Raw genomic sequence first — 20454 nt, forward strand, 5'->3', positions numbered from 1 at the left:
CTGATTGCCAGATAGAGAGTCACTGTCCTTGACAATATTTGAAAACTTTAAAGGATTTAGGAGTGGAGCGTCAGCTTTACTGCTGAAACAGAAGAAGTGGCGTCATGAAAACTGTGAGATTAGAAGGTTAGACACAACAGTTTGGTTTACTTGTAATGTAAGATCAGTATTTGTGGGCAATTTTCTCAGCCTTAACAAAGCTCCTTCAGAGCCACAGGTTGACTATTACTCTACATGACGTTTGGGTTGTAGACATGGACATACATGTTTGGCATAGATAAAACAATGATGGTGTAGGGCGACAGGAGGAAAGTGAAGGGCACCCCGAATAGTAATTCATATGTTTCTCATAATTTAAAATCATTCAGCCATTCTCTCAAAAAACTTCATTATTCTGTCTGACTAGCAACTTTTTCTGCTACTCGTTTGTCCCGTGGGTTTGTATTACACAAGTTTCTCAGATGTTGCTGTGTCTGGGAAAAATCACTACAACAAGCAGGTAGATATCCCAATGCTAAAAATACGCGTGACTGGCTCTATTTCTGAGGCCTGACTATAATATCATATTACATGGCACATCGATTGTGGCTGAGGATGATGTGCCCACTCAGGTATTCTCAGTCTCAATAAAGCTCCCCAATGCTATTTTGGAAGGATTATTTGAGAATATGTGTTAAATATACTTCACACACACCCACTTTCAGTCTTTATTTATTAACCTGATACTGAATTTTTCCACAGCCATCAGCAATTAGATGGACATGAAACCAGACGGGGTAATGCAACCTCTTGATTCAAACAATACTTATACATAGTGGCATGGAGGACGGACAAAGGCAAGGTCAAGTGTTACTGATAGCAAAAAAATATGCTGTCTCTTTGGATGTGAGACATGTGTTTCTGCTGTAGTCAGCCATTGTCTATGAAATACATCATTTTCAAATGAAGCCATTTCCATGTAACCAAGATGCTGTACAGTTGTCTGTGGTTTATTTTTACTTATTCATATTCAATCCTTGTGTCTGGTAAAAGGCAAACCAGAGGTCACTGCATGTGATACAACAAACAGTCACTGCTGCCACCTATAGGAAGACCCACACAAGCTGAATTCATTGTGTAAATAAGACGAACAAATGACATTAAAAAGTGTCTGTAAAGGAAAATAGCAGCACAGAAAACACAAAATCCAGTTTAATAGACTTCATTTTCTTCTAATACAATGCGTTTGAACTGTAATTGAATAACTTGTCTCTTTTTTTCTGTTTCATGTAGATAATTCCTTGTGTTACATCGTTTTAAAAACTCAGTCCAGTTCGGGGAGATACTATTAGTACCTTTTTTTCATCACAATCCAACCTTACACAGATCTTGCTGATCTTAAATCTGTTAAATTAAATAGCCTAAACTAAACTCCATTTCAATTAAAATGTTTTGTAACAATTATCATCTGGTAAACCCAATCCAAATATAGAAGTAGGAAAAGTATACGGAATATAAGAATACACAATATAGACCTCCATCATGCCATCTACTGGACTAATATTGTAGCCACATACTTTAATGACAGGGAGGGTTTTTCCCTCTATGTACAGTATCTTATTTACAGTAAAAGGGTCAGAGGTACATGACAATAAATATACCTACTTTATTTCATTATTGGATACAGCCTACATCATTGATACAAGGACATTCTTTATTTATTTGTCCCATTTAGAAAACCAAGACAGAAACACACGTACAGGAGCAAACAGATGTAATGGCCTCCCTCCACATTACAGCCACAACCAATCAGTATTTATAACAATATTGGTCTGTTAATATTAACTACAAACGCTTTGCCATGCTGAATTTAAGGGCCAAATAAAGCGGCTCAATGAACACAGTTGGTAAATAATTGACCATGATCACAGCCCATCCTTCTCTCCGTCCCTCACCTCCTCTAGGCTAAAACCTGGCTACTAATTAGCTTGAAACCAGTACTACTTCCGATCAGTGAGAGAGTTTGAACATTTGCTTCAATGTCCAAAAATATATTGTAGATACCAGGTACAAGACTCAGCACCTTAAACAGAGGTGAATAATGCTTTTTAGTTAGAAGAGAAATTGCCAACGGTATTTCATGAATGTAAATGTCTGCTTGTACTCTTCTGTTTGCCATTGTTTTTTCAAACACCAAAATAGCAACACAATAAAGTAGCAGTTTTTTGGTTGATAGCAGAACCATAGTTAGAATATCCCAAATGATCAAGTAAGGCTCTTGTTTCTGTAAATGTCGGTCTAAAAAAATTGGCTTCAAATGTGAGAAGAAAACTCTGTAAAACAAAAGGACTTTGAAATTTATTTCATTTAGCACACATGGCAAGACTTTGAATGCATTACAAACATATTCAAACTACCCAGAAATTACAATTTTAATGTTCTTTCACATCAACAACATAAAACAATCATAACTGAGGTGCCATTCTTAATGTGTGCGTTTCGTTATATGTGAACAAAATACATTTTTCCCGGCCATACCGCTGTATTAGTAAAATACAAGTCCATCTAAAAAAGGACCAGCATTACAAAAAGCTGCCATAACTCTCCCAAGTGAGACAACAGGGCCTCTGTCAGGCATTTGCATACTGGACTGTGCATGTGTTTCTCTTACAGAGGTGAGCTCTTAATAGCAGTGTGCGTCACCTCCTGCATAGTAGAAACACGTGACCAGGAAATGCGACACTTTGAAGATAAAGATCCTGAGTTTGATTGAAATATTGAATTCATTGTCCCCTTGTTAGGGCTGCTGGAGTTTAATGAATCCTAAATGAGAAATAGTTGTGAACACAGGCTTTTGATAAATCTAGAGAGCATGCTAAAAATAATACCTGCTGGTGGTAAATAGCTCAGTCTCTTGAGCTCTAAAAGACCTGAGACTTTGATGCCCTACGAAGTCATGGCCAAACAGAGAAGTTTAAGCAAACACAGCGCTAATCCAATCCCACCTCCAGTTGGGATTGTTGGACTGGAAGGGATCTATGGCACAAGGACTGGGAATCCACCAGCAACAGGCTGGATCAACGGGGGATCATTTGGGATCAGTAAGGAGGCTGAGGCCTTGAATCTGCAGACGTCAGAGTGGTGTGATACCAGTCTGCAAACAAACAGACTGTGCGGGTATACAGACTTACTAGTTGCATAGAATAGTTACATATACAGTAATAGCACCTTGCAAGAGCTCGTCTCAGCAAAACTCATTTTCCTTAAACAGCTATTGACACATCCAGCCTTTGAATCTTCGCTAACATATAGTTATAATAATATCTCCAAATACCACATAGTAGTCAAATAGCAAACCTGCAAAGTCTTAATATTATTATATTGCTTCAAAACATTCCTTTTGTTTTTTTCCTAAATCATTCAAAAAATGATTCCTCTGTCTGTCATTCGCTTCTGACTAGTAGAGGGACACAAACATCTCAATGTGCTGGCAGTGATGAGAATTACTCTTCTGTCCACAGTATATCAGAAATCCCCAGGAGAAGCTACCATGAGGTTAAAAAGTACAATCAAATGAATGCATTTATTGTGATCTGAAAGAGCCTTTGTTATCTTGACATCTTTAGATGTCTTGGGGTCACATTAATTGGAGGAACGCACTTTCCTGCCTTTGAGAGGCTGGGGAGGCCTGAAGTTGTTTTCCATGCGTATCCTCTGATCCTCTTCCTCTCCAGTGAACACAAGCATTCTAAACTTGCCCAGCTGCATTGGAAGAGACAGAAAGACAGAATGATATTTTTGCAAATAAATTGATTTGTTCACCTTTTCTCCACACTAGACACTGGTATAAGCATGTTAAAGGATAAGACTTTTTTTCTGTATGCTATTATCAACAAATCCCATTAGAAGACCAAAGCCAACAGGACATTATTTAGTCTCTGAATACTTTTTTGACTTTCCTATCCTGTGTGTGCAGCTGTGTGACTCACTGATTTGTTTGTGATTTGTTGAGTTGGTTTTGGACAACAATGGAGCTCTATGGCACAGAGGGATAAGATATGTCAAGCTTTGGCTAAACATACAATACTTTTAAGTAGGATCAATTTATTGTTGTTAGGTTCTTTTAAAACACATTTGATAATAAGAAATATATTGAATATTACCTGACTTATTCTTTAATTAATTCCACTTCCAATATGTAAACCTACCCTCACATCCCACCCTCTTTTTAGTATTTCTTTTAGCTCCATGTCCATTATGAGGGGAAATTAAAAACAAAATAATACCGTTATATAAGGGCTTTTCCCTGCTGGATCTCCATGCAAGCATTTCTCAATTAAAGCCCTGCACCCATCCAGTCACCCATCCGTCAGGATAATCGGCTGGAAGGGATCAAAGGCTTGAGGCCTGGAGTCATAGGTTGTGAGGCCAGTTGCCCTCACCCCCAGCTATGCTACACACATGGGTTTACAGGCGGACCGTTCACGGCTACACTCGAGGTGCCACTGTCATTAAAACCTGATTCCTCATGTACAGTCCTGGAGTTAAACATGGAGAACTAGACTAGAAAAGATCAACACAGTGTGCGAGTATAATCCAGAGGCTGGCAGCAGTCGCCCCAGGGCCAACTCACAGGTGGACCTGGAAGGCATATGTGCTGCAGGCATCTGGTTACTCAGCTTAACTTGTCAACAACATACCAGACCTACATTTTCTGATTAATTTCAGAATCAGAAAAAAAATGTATTGCCATAGTAAGTAATGAAATTTGCTTTGGTGCCCCAGTTGACTTGAGCAGAGTACTGCAACAGTTAAAGAAAAAATATAAAACAGAAATTTTACAATAAAAATATATAAAAAACAATACAACAATATAACTGTTTTAAGGCTTTACGGTTTTGTTCAAGTTGTGCTAAATATTAATCTGGATGTACAAAAGTTCACAATTAATATACAGTACAATTCAAAGGTTTGGGTACACTTTCCCATTCACTTGAATGAGAAAGTGTGTCCAAACGTTTGACTGGTACTGTAATATGGGCAATGGTAATAGGATGTGTGTTAATGTAATGTGTACTGACTGTGCAAGGGGGGTTAAGAGTCAGTGCTAAGAGGGGTGGATAAAAACACGTCAACCCTAAACACGGCATCCCCATGAATGATGCCTTCTGTTCTGGCCTGTAAATATAGCACCATACTCAAACAGTACATTTCTGGACATGCTACAGCAAATAGGTAAACCCCAGCACCTCACACCCACCCCAACAACTACTGGCATACTGATGCAGTGATGCTCAACTGTGGTTTGACAACAAGGAGGCAGTGGAACTTAGGAGCCTAGCGGAGCATAGCCTAAAACTATACAGGCCAGGAAACATGGATGTCACAACTGACTGATCAACTGCAGCATCAATGCCTTGAGCTCCACTGACTTACTGTACAGATGAAACATACAAGTTCTGTTTCCAGGTAACTGTGTGCCACAGTGTTATTTAACTCAAATATCTATTTAACTCAAATATCTATCTATCTATCTATCTATCTATCTATCTATCTATCTATCTATCTATCTATCTATCTAACGCCAGAGGGGTTGCCCACTAATGGATTGGGGTTAATGCTGTGCACGAATGACCTGGAACAAGGAATAACTACTACAGTGTTTTACGTGTTGGAAACCTGCATGTATTGTGGTCAGAGAAACATGTTTGCAACATACACCTGTTTTTCAGACACTATGATTGGATCCTTTACGACGATCCAGGTGACGCTCTCGTGCAGGGGGGGTGTGGTCAGTGATCCCAGGTAGGTCCAGTAGTGGAGGCTGCTGGGCAGAAGGCACTTGGGGTTGAAACCTTTGAAATCTGTGACACTGCCCTGTAACGGAAATACAAAGACAACAGCTTTTATACTGAAAGCAGTTCATAAACCACATGATTACTAAATGTAATAAAATCCAGCGACAACCATAGTACTCACCTTAAACTTGACCGTGTACAGAACGTCTGTTATCGCGTGGAGCCATCTGTGGTCGTCACCTGTCTTACGTAATAGGCAAGATTTGAATTTGATTTGTGTCTTTGAGGGAATCCATAACAAATCTTTATACATTATTATTATTGTTATTATTATTATTATTATTATTATTATTATTATTATTACTACAAATTATTACATTTTTGTTGAAGCTTACACAAAACACATAGGTTGCAGCAACACAACACTGGTGAAGGGAGCAAATACTCTCCTCACAACACATAACAGCAGTAGGTTTTCAGCTACACGCAACTGATGTCACGTATGCAGCTTTGTGACTAATCCTTTTCTCGTACAACTTGTAAAACCTTTTGAAATAAGCGCCCACATCTTAGATTTGTGTGAGCGATTTAAAATGTGAGGTAAAACGAAATATTAATTCAGTCTGATTACCATGCTATGCAGCAATGGTTTATGTACACAAAAAGAATGCAAATAATTAAAGTGGCTATGTGTTTCATTCTAGCGGCCACTTTGGACAAAAGCAGTAGTGTTTTTACCACTCCTGTCGTAAAGGTCTTTTCTTTACAGTGCTTTATTGCCCACTGTAGATTACTGAGTTAGCATTACGGGGAGGTCACATAGTCGCAATGAATGTTTTGCTCAGACAAAAATTAATTCATTTATAATAGGAGAATACGTTACACATGCATCGTTGCATTTCAAGTGTTGCATACGGTAACTTAGCCTACTTTGGATGTCTCGTGAGCTAAACCGGGTATCACTGTCACTGTGTCACGAGCCAAAGTATTAAGAGTTTGTTGTAGCAACCAACATAATAATAATAATTTAGATTTATATAGCGCATTTCATGAAACCCAAGGACGCTTTACACAAGTAACATTATAGGGGGACAAAGTTAAAGGAAATAGTAGGCCAACACAAACACAGAGTAAAACGTCTGCGCTAAATGGAAGGGGGGTGTCATTTAATCTAGGCTACTGGCGTACAACCACATCGCACATTGTAAAGTTATTCTATGAATGAAATAGACATATTACTTACCTGAGGACCAATTTGGGGTCCGTTTTGAATCATTTACAATCCCGTAATTGTCTCCATCTGTTAAAAGCCCGACCGAAGTTGACTCGCGTTATCGCCCGTCTTCTTTCACTTTCCTGTTTAGCTTTTAGTTGTTCTTTGTTTAATTTCCTTCTTTTCTGTGATGGCCCTGCCCCAGTATCAGCCATGACTACAACAGATAACTTAAAAAAATAAAAATGTAAATACAATTAGGCCTATATAAAGAAATATCCTGCTTCCTTTTACCTGGCTGGACACAGGCTTTTCCCGGTGTTACAACAAATCTGTGACCCTTCAGAATGTGTTACTGTAGCGGCGTCTACCTGCCGCAAATCATTCTGTGACTTTGCGGGAAAAATCGGACCCGGGCAAAGGCCTTACTGAAAACTATATAAAAAATAGCATTCTTTTCACTGTTAGTCTCGTTTGCTGTTACAGGTCATTTAAGATCATTGTATGAAAAATGAAAGAGCTTCAGAAACATTAAAAAAAAAAAAGTTTCATATAGTCACTTTAAGTAAAGATAAAATTCTGAATGCGTGCAGTATTGCTGGACTGCAACACATCATTCTGCCTTTGTTTCTGCTCAAGTTGCCATGACCTAAAAAACAACTGCGAAACTGTTACACCGATATGAAACGGAGAAGAAAGGGGGCACAGGGATAGAAAATGTGACTGCACTGAAAAGAAACATCTTACTTCTAAGAAGATGCCGAGGACAGCGAGGCCGTCAGGAGCTGTTGCCGCCTCCCCAAACGTCTTGTACTTGACAGCATTCCAGTGTACTAAATGAAGCTGGAGGGGGCAAATAGGAAGAAAGAAAGAAAGAAACAAAACTGGCTTTTTTAGTTAAATTAAGTCACATACGATATTGATACGCAGATGGAAAATTAAGGTAATTATTAGCATCCAAAGCTGTTGATTTTATTTCATACAAAATGATGTTACCACATATACCTTACTACACACCTTAGACAAAAATGTGTTATTCTTTGTTTAGGTAATTAGACACAGACACACTGAAGTATTCAGACACTGACCTCAGATGCATAGCTATTCCCTGCAACAGTGTGCTCAGACCCATGGCAGTCCTTTCCACCCCAGTGGAAGTGAAACTGTTTCAGCCTGTAGGGGTTACCAAGCGGGCCTCCCTGGATCACTGTAGAAGATGAGATGTAAAAAAAAAAAATAAAGAAAAATTATAGAAATGTTCACCCACACCCAAACCACTCTGTTGGTGTTAGACAAACTGCTTTCCAGCAGAACGCTGCAGAGGGCATCCTGTGTGCAGCATCATCTAAACAGTTTGGTACCACTGCAGAATGAGTCAACCTGGTAACACCCAGCATACTTTATTCAATTGCTAACTCAAAGCTGAGACATGAGCACCAACAGAAAGGCCGCCTTCTTCACGAACAAATCGATCATTAGAGCTTTGTGGCAAAAGCTTTAGTCGGAGACACAAATAGCCAATCCTATCCTAAATAAAGCAACATTAAAGCTAGATTTGGCTGGGTTTAGCTTTCCATTCAAGTCCTTTGGCCAACAAGGATGAATAGAAAAATATATATGTCAGAATAAACTGTTTTCAGAGCCTATGGCTTGCACTGCTGGGTATGAACACCAGTCTAATCTGACTGTTATTCATTGTGATGCTGCTGACATCCTTCTGACAAACATGTCACACCAGTCCAGGTCAGATTAGTGAGGCATAAATGGCACAGAAAGAAAAACATTTATCTGGTCCATCTTACAATATAGATGTAGGATAACCACAAGAACAATGTGATTTATTAAAAGGAAATCTGTTAACAGCAAAATTGTGATAGTATCAGGTATAAAGAATACAATGTGATTAGTGGATAGCCACTTATAAATAACTGATGTGCTAAATCAGGTAGTTAAAAGGTGATATAATGTTGTAAATCCTGACATTGGGAATGCTAACGTTAATGACTTCCTGATGAAAGAAATGCATTCATTATAATTAACTTAACCCATTCAACGCCAGATCTTTGAGACTGTAATATGATATATTGTTAAAAGTTTGAATTATTGTACATGTTATACATATGTGTCTTAATATAAGCTTTTATCTATTTTATTCTATCTTCCTTTTCTTACACAAACAACAGTGACACAGAACACTTTCATATTGTGAATATATGCATGTGTACACCCAGACCAAACTGACAACAGCAGGTTTAGGGGATTTGTGCACCTCATTTAAACTGCAGAAAAGTGCTGAGGAAGTGCATTAGTTTTCCTACAGGTCTCCTCTTTCATTAATTACTTTTGGTGATAGCTACTTGCATGCTCTGTGGAAACAACAAACAGCCCCACATTTCTGAGCATATCATTCATGATAATGACAGGGTGGTTAACATGGACCCACCCAGTGATAAAAGCAAATAGGGTCATAATAACCATTGAGATCACATGAGGTTATAACATCTCTTGTCCAGCAGACAGATACTCATACAGTTAACTGCTGGCTGAACTTCCCTGCAGCATAATCAGGGGTTTATGTATAACCTTTGATTATGGTCAGTTATGTGCAAGGTTTGCACTTTTCAAAAAATAAAAAGGTAATCCCACCTTTCAAAACATATGTTTATTGAATGTAAACGTTTATAGTACAGACAGATTATCCCTGAACTGTGATCTCTGTCAATAATTACAAATCAGTCAATAACCTTTTAATAGTAGGTCATGTCATATCAATGCACATTGTTCCTTGCCTAGCCGTTACTATCCCTTCACATTTCTGTTTATTTTATTTTCACCACCAAAGTAGATTGTGCAGCTCTTAAAGCAGCAGATCATACTTGAATGGATTGGTTGCTTGTTTGTAGGTGGGATTTTTTGCTTTCTTTAAAAAAAATTTAAAAAATAAATAAATAAAAAGAAAGAAAAAAGAGACTAAACTTTAATTGATAAATAAACCAATTTTTTTCTCACCTGAACGGTCATCAGAGTCCTCAAACTCCACAACAACAGAGTGTCCATTGTTGGCAATTTTGATGGAGGTACACTTATCGTAGTTCAGGACAATCGGACCCAGACTGGGGTCATGTGAAGCCTGATGAGGGACGATGTCAATGGGAGACTGCCGGTCCCCCTCGGCAACAGGGTAGTTTTTGTGCCATACAGAAGGACCTTAGCATAAAAAGACCATAAGCAATCAACAGAAAATGTTCTACAGCTTTAATACACACAGTACTGCACATATGCCTTCAGCTCTAATTCATGGGGTGATGATCAAATGTATGTAAAAAAAAAAAAAGATTAAAAGATTTCACTGTAAAGAAAAATATTACATTCTTTCCAAAGCACAGTAATAGTTTCTAATTTAATACAGCCACTTAGTTAAAGCTACTGTAAACCACTGACTGATCAAGGGCTGTTTCCAAAGTAACAACTCACAGGTGGGACCATCATCAGGGTAAATAAAGACCCCAAGTGTCAAAAACAAATCAGTGAAATTCATTCAATACGGTCTCATCCACACTAAACAATGTAGCACAGTAAAAAGAGCAACTTGGCAATGCAATGTCTCTCAGTCAATAGTCCAGGACAAATCGGGTGGAAAGGCAATAAAGGTGACAGCAGGCATCTCTTTAAGCATGTAGCTAATCTCGCATTAACAGCGTTGCTCCTCTGGATAAACACGCAATGCCCCCCCAGCAAAACGAAACAACAGTAGCCTAAACATGCATTGTAGGATAGAAGGTTAAAATGCCTCCACTATGGATGGGGAGCCTGGATGCTGTGAGATCTTACCGTCCTGTTTTCCATATCCCCAGGGATTCCCTGTCATTGTCCCCGTAACGTTTAGTGGATTCAAGTCAGGCCAAGCTCTCAGTGTTTGACTCCTGCACTCCGGTGCGCACGTTGACAAAGTCAGAATATCACACGGGGAGCTATTGATGAAGTTTATGTAGTGGCTGAAGGGGATTGTCAATTATCCCTCTCTTGATGACCCGCCCCTTTCGTGACACGCCCCTCACACACACACACACACACACACACACACACACACAATAAGATAAAATCTATGAAAATGTAATGACATTTTGCATGTAGTGTAATAATTAAAAAAATATTAATGTTAGGCTAGAGCATGTTTGATATTATTATTATTATTATTATTATTATTATTATTATTATTATTATTATTATTATAAGCTAGCCTAACGTTACTTATTATGTCACCCATGAATACATCCACTTCTGGATATTAAAGTGTAACTTTAAAACAATATATATATATATATATATATATATATATATATATATATATATATATATATATATATATATATATATATATATATATATATATAATCATAATTGCTGCTCTGGTTGCCACAAATGTCCACAAAGTTCCCACTTGTCAGATTTATCTCACCATTTCTGGGGAGATCGGTGAGATGCGAGATGTTGTTAATATAATTATCATCCATGGATGCTGCTCCTTTGTTGTTGCCCCTTCCTCCGGGAGGTCTACGCACGCTACAGTCTCCAACACGTTTTATTTTTTACTGTATATATTCAGTAAATTTGCAGGAAAGTTCCATGAAGCTTGTCGTACTGACACATTATTTATAGGCTTTCACAATTTAACAACCTAATGCCAGTTCAGGTCTCCATTACATGAGTCAGAATTTGTGTCGAAAGTACGCAGCTGAATTTTCACAGGCGAATGTTTGTGTCGAATCTGTCATTGAGGATATACAACGCTGAAGTTGGCTTCCGATTCGCAGCTTCCGATTCGGCGGTTAAGGGGAAATTTAAGGAAAACTTAAAGCTGAAGTTAGCTTTCACTGTTTTTTTCCAGGTCCAGATCCAAAACCCCTACACCTAAGACTTGTCAAATCTGGACCAAATTATCCTAGAGTGGCTAAAGCTTCTTAAAAATCCAGTTTCAGATTTGTGAAAGCTTGATTCTATTTGTGAAAATGCAATAAAGGGAGATTTCCCTGTTTCTTTTCATATGTAGACCACATTAGACCAGGTCCAGATCCAAAACCACTACGCCTAGACTTGTCAAATCTGGACCAAATTATCCCAGAGAGGCTAAAGATTCTTACAAACACAGTTTCAGATTTGTGAAATCTTTATTCTATTTGTGAAAGTGCCATAGAGGGGGATTTCACAGTTGTTTTCATATGTAGACCACATCAGACACATTAGAATACGTGAATTCTTCCTTTATTGCATTTTCACAAATATATATATATATATATATATATATATATATATATATATATATATATATATATATATATATATATATATATATATATGGGATAATTTGGTCCAGATTTGACAAGTGTAGGTATAGTGGTTTTGGATCTGGACCTGGTCTTATGTGGTCTACATATGAAAAAGAACAGGGAAATCCCCCTTTATTGCATTTTCACAAATAGAATAACGTTTTCACAAATTTGAAACTGTGTTTTTAAGAATCTTTAGCCTCTCTGGGATAATTTGGTCCAGATTTGACAAGTCTTAGGTGTAGGGGTTTTAAGTTTCCTTTAAATTTCCTCTTAACCGCCGAATCGGAAGCTGCGAATCGGAAGCCAACTTCAGCGTCGTCTTATTTTTACAGTCACCGGGTCCATAGACATTGGAAATATACAAATATATTATGGCAGCCACTAAAGCCTCCAAAGAACAGAAATACGACAGACAACTCAGGTAAATTTAAACTAGATCGTAGATCTCACAGAGAATCTATGGTATTTTAGATAAATGTTGAGCGCATTTCATTTGAAAGGACACAGCAGAAACATTGTTGGGGCAGCAGTGCCAACGTTAGTTAGCGTTAGCTATGTTAAAAACATCAGCTATTAGCTATACGGTTAATATGGTAGTATGATTGTTTTTTGATCGTCCATCAGAACCACCAGTTTTTCTAATGACAGCCGTCACTGAACTCATTCATATTCACTGTGTTTGATGGTTAAGCAAGTAACAATACATGGTAACGTAAGTCAAAGCTATTGAAGCTGTCACAGCACTAGCTAGCTAGCTAAGTCATTCCTGCAAAGTGGCTTGCTGTGTTTTTACAGCGGTGGAGGATGGATTGTATCACTAGGTGGCAACACATGTCCATGTTACTGTATGTTTCAGACTGTGGGGTGACCATGGTCAAGAATCCCTGGAGAATGCACATGTTTGTCTCATCAACGCCACAGCAACTGGAACAGAGATACTGAAGAACCTCGTGCTTCCAGGTAAAACCAGATGTGGCTCTGTGTCGGTGCAGCAGGTGCTGATTGAAAGCATCTTTCTTATTGAATTCATTGATCTCTTTGTCAGGCATTGGAGCATTCACCATAGTGGATGGGCACACAGTCTCCGGGGAAGATGTTGGAAACAAGTAAATCAGCAGTTATTTTCAAAAAGTTGATCTAAGCTATAACGAATATGTGTTAGTTTTACTTGTGTGTTCAAGGTTGACCTCTTGATCTTGTTTTGCAGCTTTTTCCTTAGCAACAACAGCATTGGAAAGGTATGTTTTGCTCAAATAAATTAATTTATGTTTTATGAACATTTGCAAGTGCGCACACACAGACACACTATTTCCTATCCTATTTTGGCTACCTGCATCTGCAGCTCTCCCCCCTTGGTAATTCATAAATTAATTTTTAATATTCTTTTTAGAATAATATATCATATAAGTGCATTGTATTTGCACATTTGTATTAGCCCTGACCTTAGTTTTTATGTACGTTGCAGAACAGAGCACAGGCTGCCACTGAGCTGCTACAAGAACTTAACAGTGATGTCTCTGGAAACTTTGTCGAGGAGGTTGGTATTGTTTATGTTTTGACATGGTGCCACAGATGTTCACAACAGTAACCAGTGATGTTTCAGTAGGAAGGAATTGATTATGCGCTGTGTAAATACGTAAATGTATTGATCAGTATCATCGCTCTGATAGTGACAGAGATCCCTCTTTTATTTTCTGTTACACCTGCAGAGTCCAGACAAGCTTCTAGACAACGATCCAGAGTTTTTCCACAGGTTTACCATAGTGATCGGTGTCCAATTGCCAGAAAGGTATACAATATAGTTCTTTACTTCCAAATTTCATTGTAACAAATGAGTTATTGATCAATTACTTAGCAACATAAAGTATGCTAGACTAGTATTTTTACTGTAATTTCAAAGAAAATATCTGTGCAATATAATAAAGATTGACACTTATTTACTTCTTTTGTAGAAACCTTATTTTTTAATTGCCTTTTTTATTAAGAATATTTTCTGCCAAATGAATTTGGAAAATCTTCTCTCAAATCCAACAGCACATGTCTGAGGCTAGGCTCAGTTCTGTGGAGTGCCTCTGTCCCTTTCCTAGTCTGTAAAAGCTACGGCCTGATTGGCTACATGAGACTAGCGGTACAGGAGCATACAGGTTAGTTCAACAGCATTTCACTTTGATTCTACTTCTCATATTATGACACTGTTACACATTTAAATAACAACCTTTAATTTTGACTTTTAATATATGTCATATTTATACATGTGTCATGCTTTCTGTTCACAGTGGAGCATGAACCCATGAAATTGCCAATGCAGTACTGTGATAAATAACATTTCATAAATGACCCTCTATAGTCATGAGTATTTACATGAGATTATTCTTTTTAGTACATCGTCATTTTACTGTGGCTCGTAGTTTATATCTAAAATTTGAATTTTTAAAAAGGAATATTGACATTTTACCACTTCTCTTCAGTGATTGAATCCCACCCAGACAATGCCTTGGAGGACCTGAGGTTATACCAGCCTTTTGCTGAATTCAAGAACCACATTCAGTCCTACGACCTTGACAGCATGGACAAAAAGGTTTGTACTTTGGGGTCAGCACATTTGTCTGTGGTCATTAGTCAGTTTAAACTATGTCAGGTTTACACAGCTGATAGTTCTTCTCTGCATTCTTTATTTAATCTGCAGGACCACAGTCACACGCCGTGGATTATTATTGTTGCTAAACACCTGGAGAAATGGCTCAGTGAGGTACCGTACATTTTCTGTGCCAAGACTGACAAATTCACCATCGCTGATATTAATGCTTGACTGTTTTGTTGGTGTTTCTGTACAATAAAATGTCACTATACTTTTGTCGTTGTAGCACAACTGTCAGCCACCGAAAAATTACAAGGAGAAAGAGGCCTTTAGACAGTTCATTCGAGAAGGTATTTGTGGACCTGTGGATTGCATTTGCCTAAATTCAGTGACTTGGCTGTATAATGCAAACCTATCTGTGATTTTTATTTCCTTCAGGGATCCTGAAGAATGAAAATGGTGTCCCAGAGGATGAAGAAAACTTTGAGGAAGCTATTAAGAATGTCAATACTGCTTTAAATCCAACCAAGGTGCCGGATCTCAAATACTCTTAGGTTTTTAAGAGTTATTGTGTGTCCCATTGAACATATGTCACCTTTTAAACCCTGTCTGTTTTCAGAGATGGGAAGTAACGAAGTACAAATACTTTGTTACTGTACTCAAGTAGATCTTTCAGATATTTTTACTTTACTATTTATTTTTGTGCCGACTTTTTACTTGTACACCTTACATTTTTTACATGAATATCGGTACTTTCTACTCCTTACATTTTACAAAATTGGCTCGTTACTTTAGTTTCAAATAATTTCAGTGAAGTTACCGTTATTATTTTTCGCGTCATCAATACCAAATTCAATCTAATTGGATGGGAATATATACATTGCACTTGATGCACCACTACAAGACGACTCGACAGTTTCGGCGGCATTCATTTGCAGCAAATCATTGCGGCTTGATGGCGGTAACGTTAGCACGTAGTAGTATGGACGGCAACATGATTGAAAATGAAGAAAACGGAGATCCCAGAGATTTGACATATTTTATCCTTTATTTTCTTTCCAGAAGCCATATTTGAGCACACACGCATATATGTACATTCCTTTCAATGTTAAGGGGAAGATTAAAAAAGAGAAAGTGGATCTGTGAATTCTCACAGAATCACAATTTAATTCTTATCTTGCTACTCAGTCAGAATCTTATTAACCTGGAGTCCCAGTCTCTGTCACAATAATCATACTGTATATGTGATGTTTTAGGCCTATTGGCAGACATCCATTTAAAATGTAGGCAATGGCATATAAAGAGCCTTTTTTCCATGTCCACTGAAGTTTCTCAGCTTGCACTCTAGTAACATTTGTGTGGTCCAGGTAGCTTTGCATCAAAAATGGTTGTCATTCGCAAGGCTACTTTTACTTTTATACTTTAAGTAAATTTCCAAGCCTGTATTTTGTTACTTTTACTTGAGTAAAGAAGTTAAATCAGTACTTCTACTTTCACCAGAGTATTTTTTAACACAAGTATCTGTACTTCTACTTGAGTCGGGAAGTGAGTCCTTTTGCAATCTGTCTGTTTTCTATAGTGTCACAGTTAACAGTCAAGTCTAGTGAGACTCCTCTAGTAACGTCTCTTGTTTCTGCAGATTCCTAGTGCTGTTGAAGACCTCTTCAATTGTGAGCAGTGTAACATCACATCACAGGTTTCAACTTTTTTTTTTCTGAGAATGCTTTTAAAAAAGTACACACATAGTTATAATCACAGTTTCAGATAAGTCGTTTTTGAGATGATTTTTTAAAGTGTGAAGTGCGTTCTGTTGGTGCGTGTTCACCAGAGCCCGTCCTTCTGGGTGATGCTGCAAGCTGTCAAGGAGTTTGCTCTCAAGGAAGGCAATGGAAGTCTACCTGTACGGGGAACCATCCCAGATATGATCGCAGACTCTCAGAAATTCATCAACCTCCAAAATGTGTAAGTGGGGAATATGTGGGTGCTAGCTGCGTAGATAGATTTGTAGCGGGCATGAGAGCAACAGAAAAGTACTTTAAACGTTATCTTATCCAACAGTACATTCGGTTCTATATCTTTCTTTCTAACAGTGCATGATTTAATAATGTTAGTTTGTGTTGCTGTTCATTTTTGTGTTTTATTTCAGTTACAGAGAAAAGGCCATGCAGGATGCAGCAGCTGTTTCTAAGCATGTAGAACGTCTATTGCAGTCTGTTGGAAAGGTATGTTGTAGCCATGTAGTCACTGAATAAGAAGTCTGGGTTTGTATTTAGGGCTTAATTAAATCAGTTCATTTCTATCTAAAATAAATGTTTGATAGGTCAGATTAACAAGGTGTGACTAGGAAGCACTCGATTTGATGTATCCCACCAGAAACAGGGACAATATTACTGTTGTGGCAACAATCACAGGCTAACAATTAGCTACTTAGATGGTTACTATAGGGACATCTATTCAGCAAACGCTGGTCAAAAGAAAATATGTGATGCGCCCCTACAAAAAAAAGCTCCTACAAAAAAATAACTGAAGGATATGCATTCATCAAAATACATCCTACAACTGCATCCAAACAAGTTTAACTAACTCTGGAAGCCAAATCTGTGATAAACTGTTCAGATCTACAACAGAATTGGCGGTTGGTAACTTTTGATAGGTTTTGCCCTGAAATACTCAATGTATGGGTGAATATTGTGTTACTTACAATGCATTTGACTAAAATGGATTTCCATTGAAATTACCTTTTCCTTTCCACCAGCCACCAGAGAGCATCTCTGAAAAGGACATCAAACTGTTCTGTAAGTATTATGAAGTATACAGTTAACATGCATACAAATCTGATTTCAACCTGATTAATACAACATGCTGTCCAAATATATACTATATAGATTGTTTTTGGAGGCATTTATTTTATATTATGATGCAGAGTTGGGGTTTCGTTATGTCACACTTCTAATCATACACATTCTCAAATGTTATGTTACGCCTGGAAATTGGTAAAAATATCTACTTCAAATAATGCATTAATTAATTACACTGGCTGATCTGATTATTCATGGAAGTTAGTGTCTTCTTATCCATATAAACCTACTGAGGACCTTTTTAGACAAACGTGTATGTGAACTGAAACTGCCTCACGCTATATTTTCATCAGTTCCATTTAGTTACTAATGTAGCAGCACTTGTCTTGCTCCATGTCTGTCATGGGTTGCCTTCTCTGACTTCAAAGGTTTTAATTTCTCTGAGCACAGACAGATTAAGATTTGTAATGCTGTCGCTGTATGCTCCTGCTGGTCTCGAGAACTCACTCTGCATACAAGTGGAGCATAATGTGCTCTATTGATGACTATTGCTGCACCTGCAATAAGTGTATTGCTAACTGTAAGCATTTGTGTTGGCGTCTAGGTAAAAACGCATTCTTTCTTAGGGTGGTGCGCTGCAGATCTCTGGCTGAAGAATATAGTGTGGATTCAGTAAACAAAGATGAAATCAGTAAGTTGGAGATGAATGTCCTTTCTGATTGAACTGTTCAGTCTTGTTTATTGGTATTTGTTTGAGCTAGTACTCATTTCTCGTCCTGGTAAGCATAAAGCATATTCACCTATTAACGATAGCTGTGTGTCCTCAGCCTCAAGCATGGACAATCCAGATAGCGAGATGGTGTTCTACCTCATGTTTCGCGCTGTTGATCGTTTCTATCAGCAGCACTCCCGCTACCCAGGTACGGCCAAGGATTATACTGATCGTTCTTGAAAGACTTGAACAAGATGTGAAACTCCTCCATATAACTGACTTGAAACCTTACAGCTTCACAAAATCAAACACATCATAGTCTGATTTTATTCTGCAGAATAATGTAAATTTTTCCTCCTCATGCCAGTATACAGAAATAAAAGGATTTTATTTATCCCCATCTTTTATGTCCTCTCTTACCAGGGGTTTATAACTACCAAGTGGAGGACGACATCAGCAAACTGAAGCTCTGTGTGAACAGCCTACTGCAGGAGTACAGCCTCAACGTCAACATCAAAGACGATTACATCCATGAGTTGTAAGTCATGGCCACTGCTGGGTTTACTGATTGGACTGGTTGTTGAAGACTGTGCCAAATAATTATGATCTTTTTTTCCTTTTTTTTTTTTTTACCCTTTTCATAATCTGCAGCTGTCGATATGGTGCAGCAGAGCCACACACAGTTGCTGCTTTTTTGGGAGGTAATATTTTAGCTTTCTACATGAATGTAAGAACCTAAGACAGCATATCTCACCTATACAGTGCTAATAACTCCAAGATGTTTATTTATCATTTTTCAATGGGGTTTCTTTAGGATCTGCTGCTCAAGAGGCCATCAAGATCATCAGCCACCAGTTTGTGCCCTTCAACAACACTTTCATTTACAACGCAATGTCACAGACCTCCGCTACCTTACAGTTGTGAATACAGTTACTGATCCTGAGTTTGCTTCCAGATATTATCAGAGAAAACAGAGCAAGATAAAAAATAGGCATTTACCAACTTGCTTTATTAAATCTATACTGTAAACTGAAAGTATGAAGAAAGATTTTTTTTTTTTTTTATCACATTTGAATGAGATCACTGCCCAAATGTGTGCACTTAAACCCAAAAATGCTTCTCATGCAGAAGATCAAAGGTCAGAACTCTTTAGACTATCGACCATACAGCCTTGTCTTCTTCCTTAAAGTTCTTGAAGGGGGAGAAATCAGGATAGCACCCACGGAGGTTTTCTTCAAACATTTCTTTGTGTGGCAGACAACATTAAACAAAGTTGGAACTCTAACAAATTCAAAACCTTAATGTATAATTTCATCTGTGAAACTTCACATTTATGTATGGCATATTACAATGTAGCAGCACTGTGTATACGTTAATCACAACTGTCTCTTATTGTATTGTGTTTGAAACAAGGTGGAAGATTTTGGGTTAAAATGAAAAAAATGAACATGCTGTATGTAGTGTTTAACTCTCATGCATTGCTATAAAGACATTGAATATTTAACCTGAACGTGTTTATTTTATGACAAAGGTTAAGTTGTTCAGCACACGTGTCTTGCGGTGTGCAAAAATGATTTGTCTCTTCTGCTCATCCGTCCACTTTTGGGCTTGCACGGTTTCATCTCTGTTCAACTAGAGTCTAGTAAACACTTTGAGTTAAGCGGCCGTCACATGTTGACTTGTACAAATGTTGAAACAAGGATTACACAGTTATTTAGAGCTTCTTGGGAAGCTTGTAATGTGATTTGTCCCCATGATGAGTTTTGTCTGGAGTTGATGGTATTATTCTATCCAACACCAGAGGGCACCCTGGCATGTTTTACTATTCATAGATCAACATGTAGTCCCAAGTTTATTTAACATACCTGTTCATTGACCAATTCCTGAACACTGACCATTGGATACAGACTGCATTTGACGTATTCAGCTGTGGTATGTTAACAAAACACTTGCAATGTTACTTATTAACCAATAGGTTGTTTTACAATCGCTGTCTTGAGATGCCTTAAAGTGTAGAGTACGTTAGTCTTTTTAATGAGTATGAGG

General features: G+C 37.9%; 2 protein-coding genes across 2 annotated transcripts; one reads left to right on the forward strand and one right to left on the reverse strand.

Annotated features, from left to right (window-relative positions):
* Positions 1–1625: 1625 nt before the first annotated feature.
* On the reverse strand, positions 1626–11075 carry ca7 (carbonic anhydrase VII). The gene is made up of 7 exons (XM_031276584.2): positions 10822–11075; positions 10000–10197; positions 8079–8197; positions 7738–7833; positions 5959–6021; positions 5701–5856; positions 1626–3741 (listed from the first exon to the last, which is right to left on the reverse strand). Exons 1-7 carry the CDS (start codon positions 10856–10858, stop codon positions 3622–3624), a joined length of 789 nt encoding a protein of 262 aa, XP_031132444.1. The 5' UTR covers positions 10859–11075; the 3' UTR covers positions 1626–3621.
* A 1545-nt stretch (positions 11076–12620) lies between these two features.
* On the forward strand, positions 12621–19912 carry nae1 (nedd8 activating enzyme E1 subunit 1). The gene is made up of 20 exons (XM_031276572.2): positions 12621–12741; positions 13177–13280; positions 13366–13426; positions 13528–13558; positions 13786–13857; positions 14030–14109; positions 14355–14464; positions 14789–14898; positions 15007–15069; positions 15185–15248; positions 15337–15428; positions 16538–16594; positions 16727–16860; positions 17045–17120; positions 17654–17693; positions 18301–18387; positions 18524–18616; positions 18832–18946; positions 19060–19109; positions 19223–19912. The coding sequence occupies exons 1-20, from the start codon at positions 12692–12694 to the stop codon at positions 19330–19332; spliced, it is 1599 nt and encodes a 532-aa protein (XP_031132432.1). The 5' UTR covers positions 12621–12691; the 3' UTR covers positions 19333–19912.
* The last annotated feature ends 542 nt before the right edge of the window (positions 19913–20454 follow it).

This window comes from Sander lucioperca, chromosome 3 (genome assembly GCF_008315115.2).
Source record: "Sander lucioperca isolate FBNREF2018 chromosome 3, SLUC_FBN_1.2, whole genome shotgun sequence".
Classification (NCBI taxonomy): Eukaryota; Metazoa; Chordata; class Actinopteri; order Perciformes; family Percidae; genus Sander; species Sander lucioperca.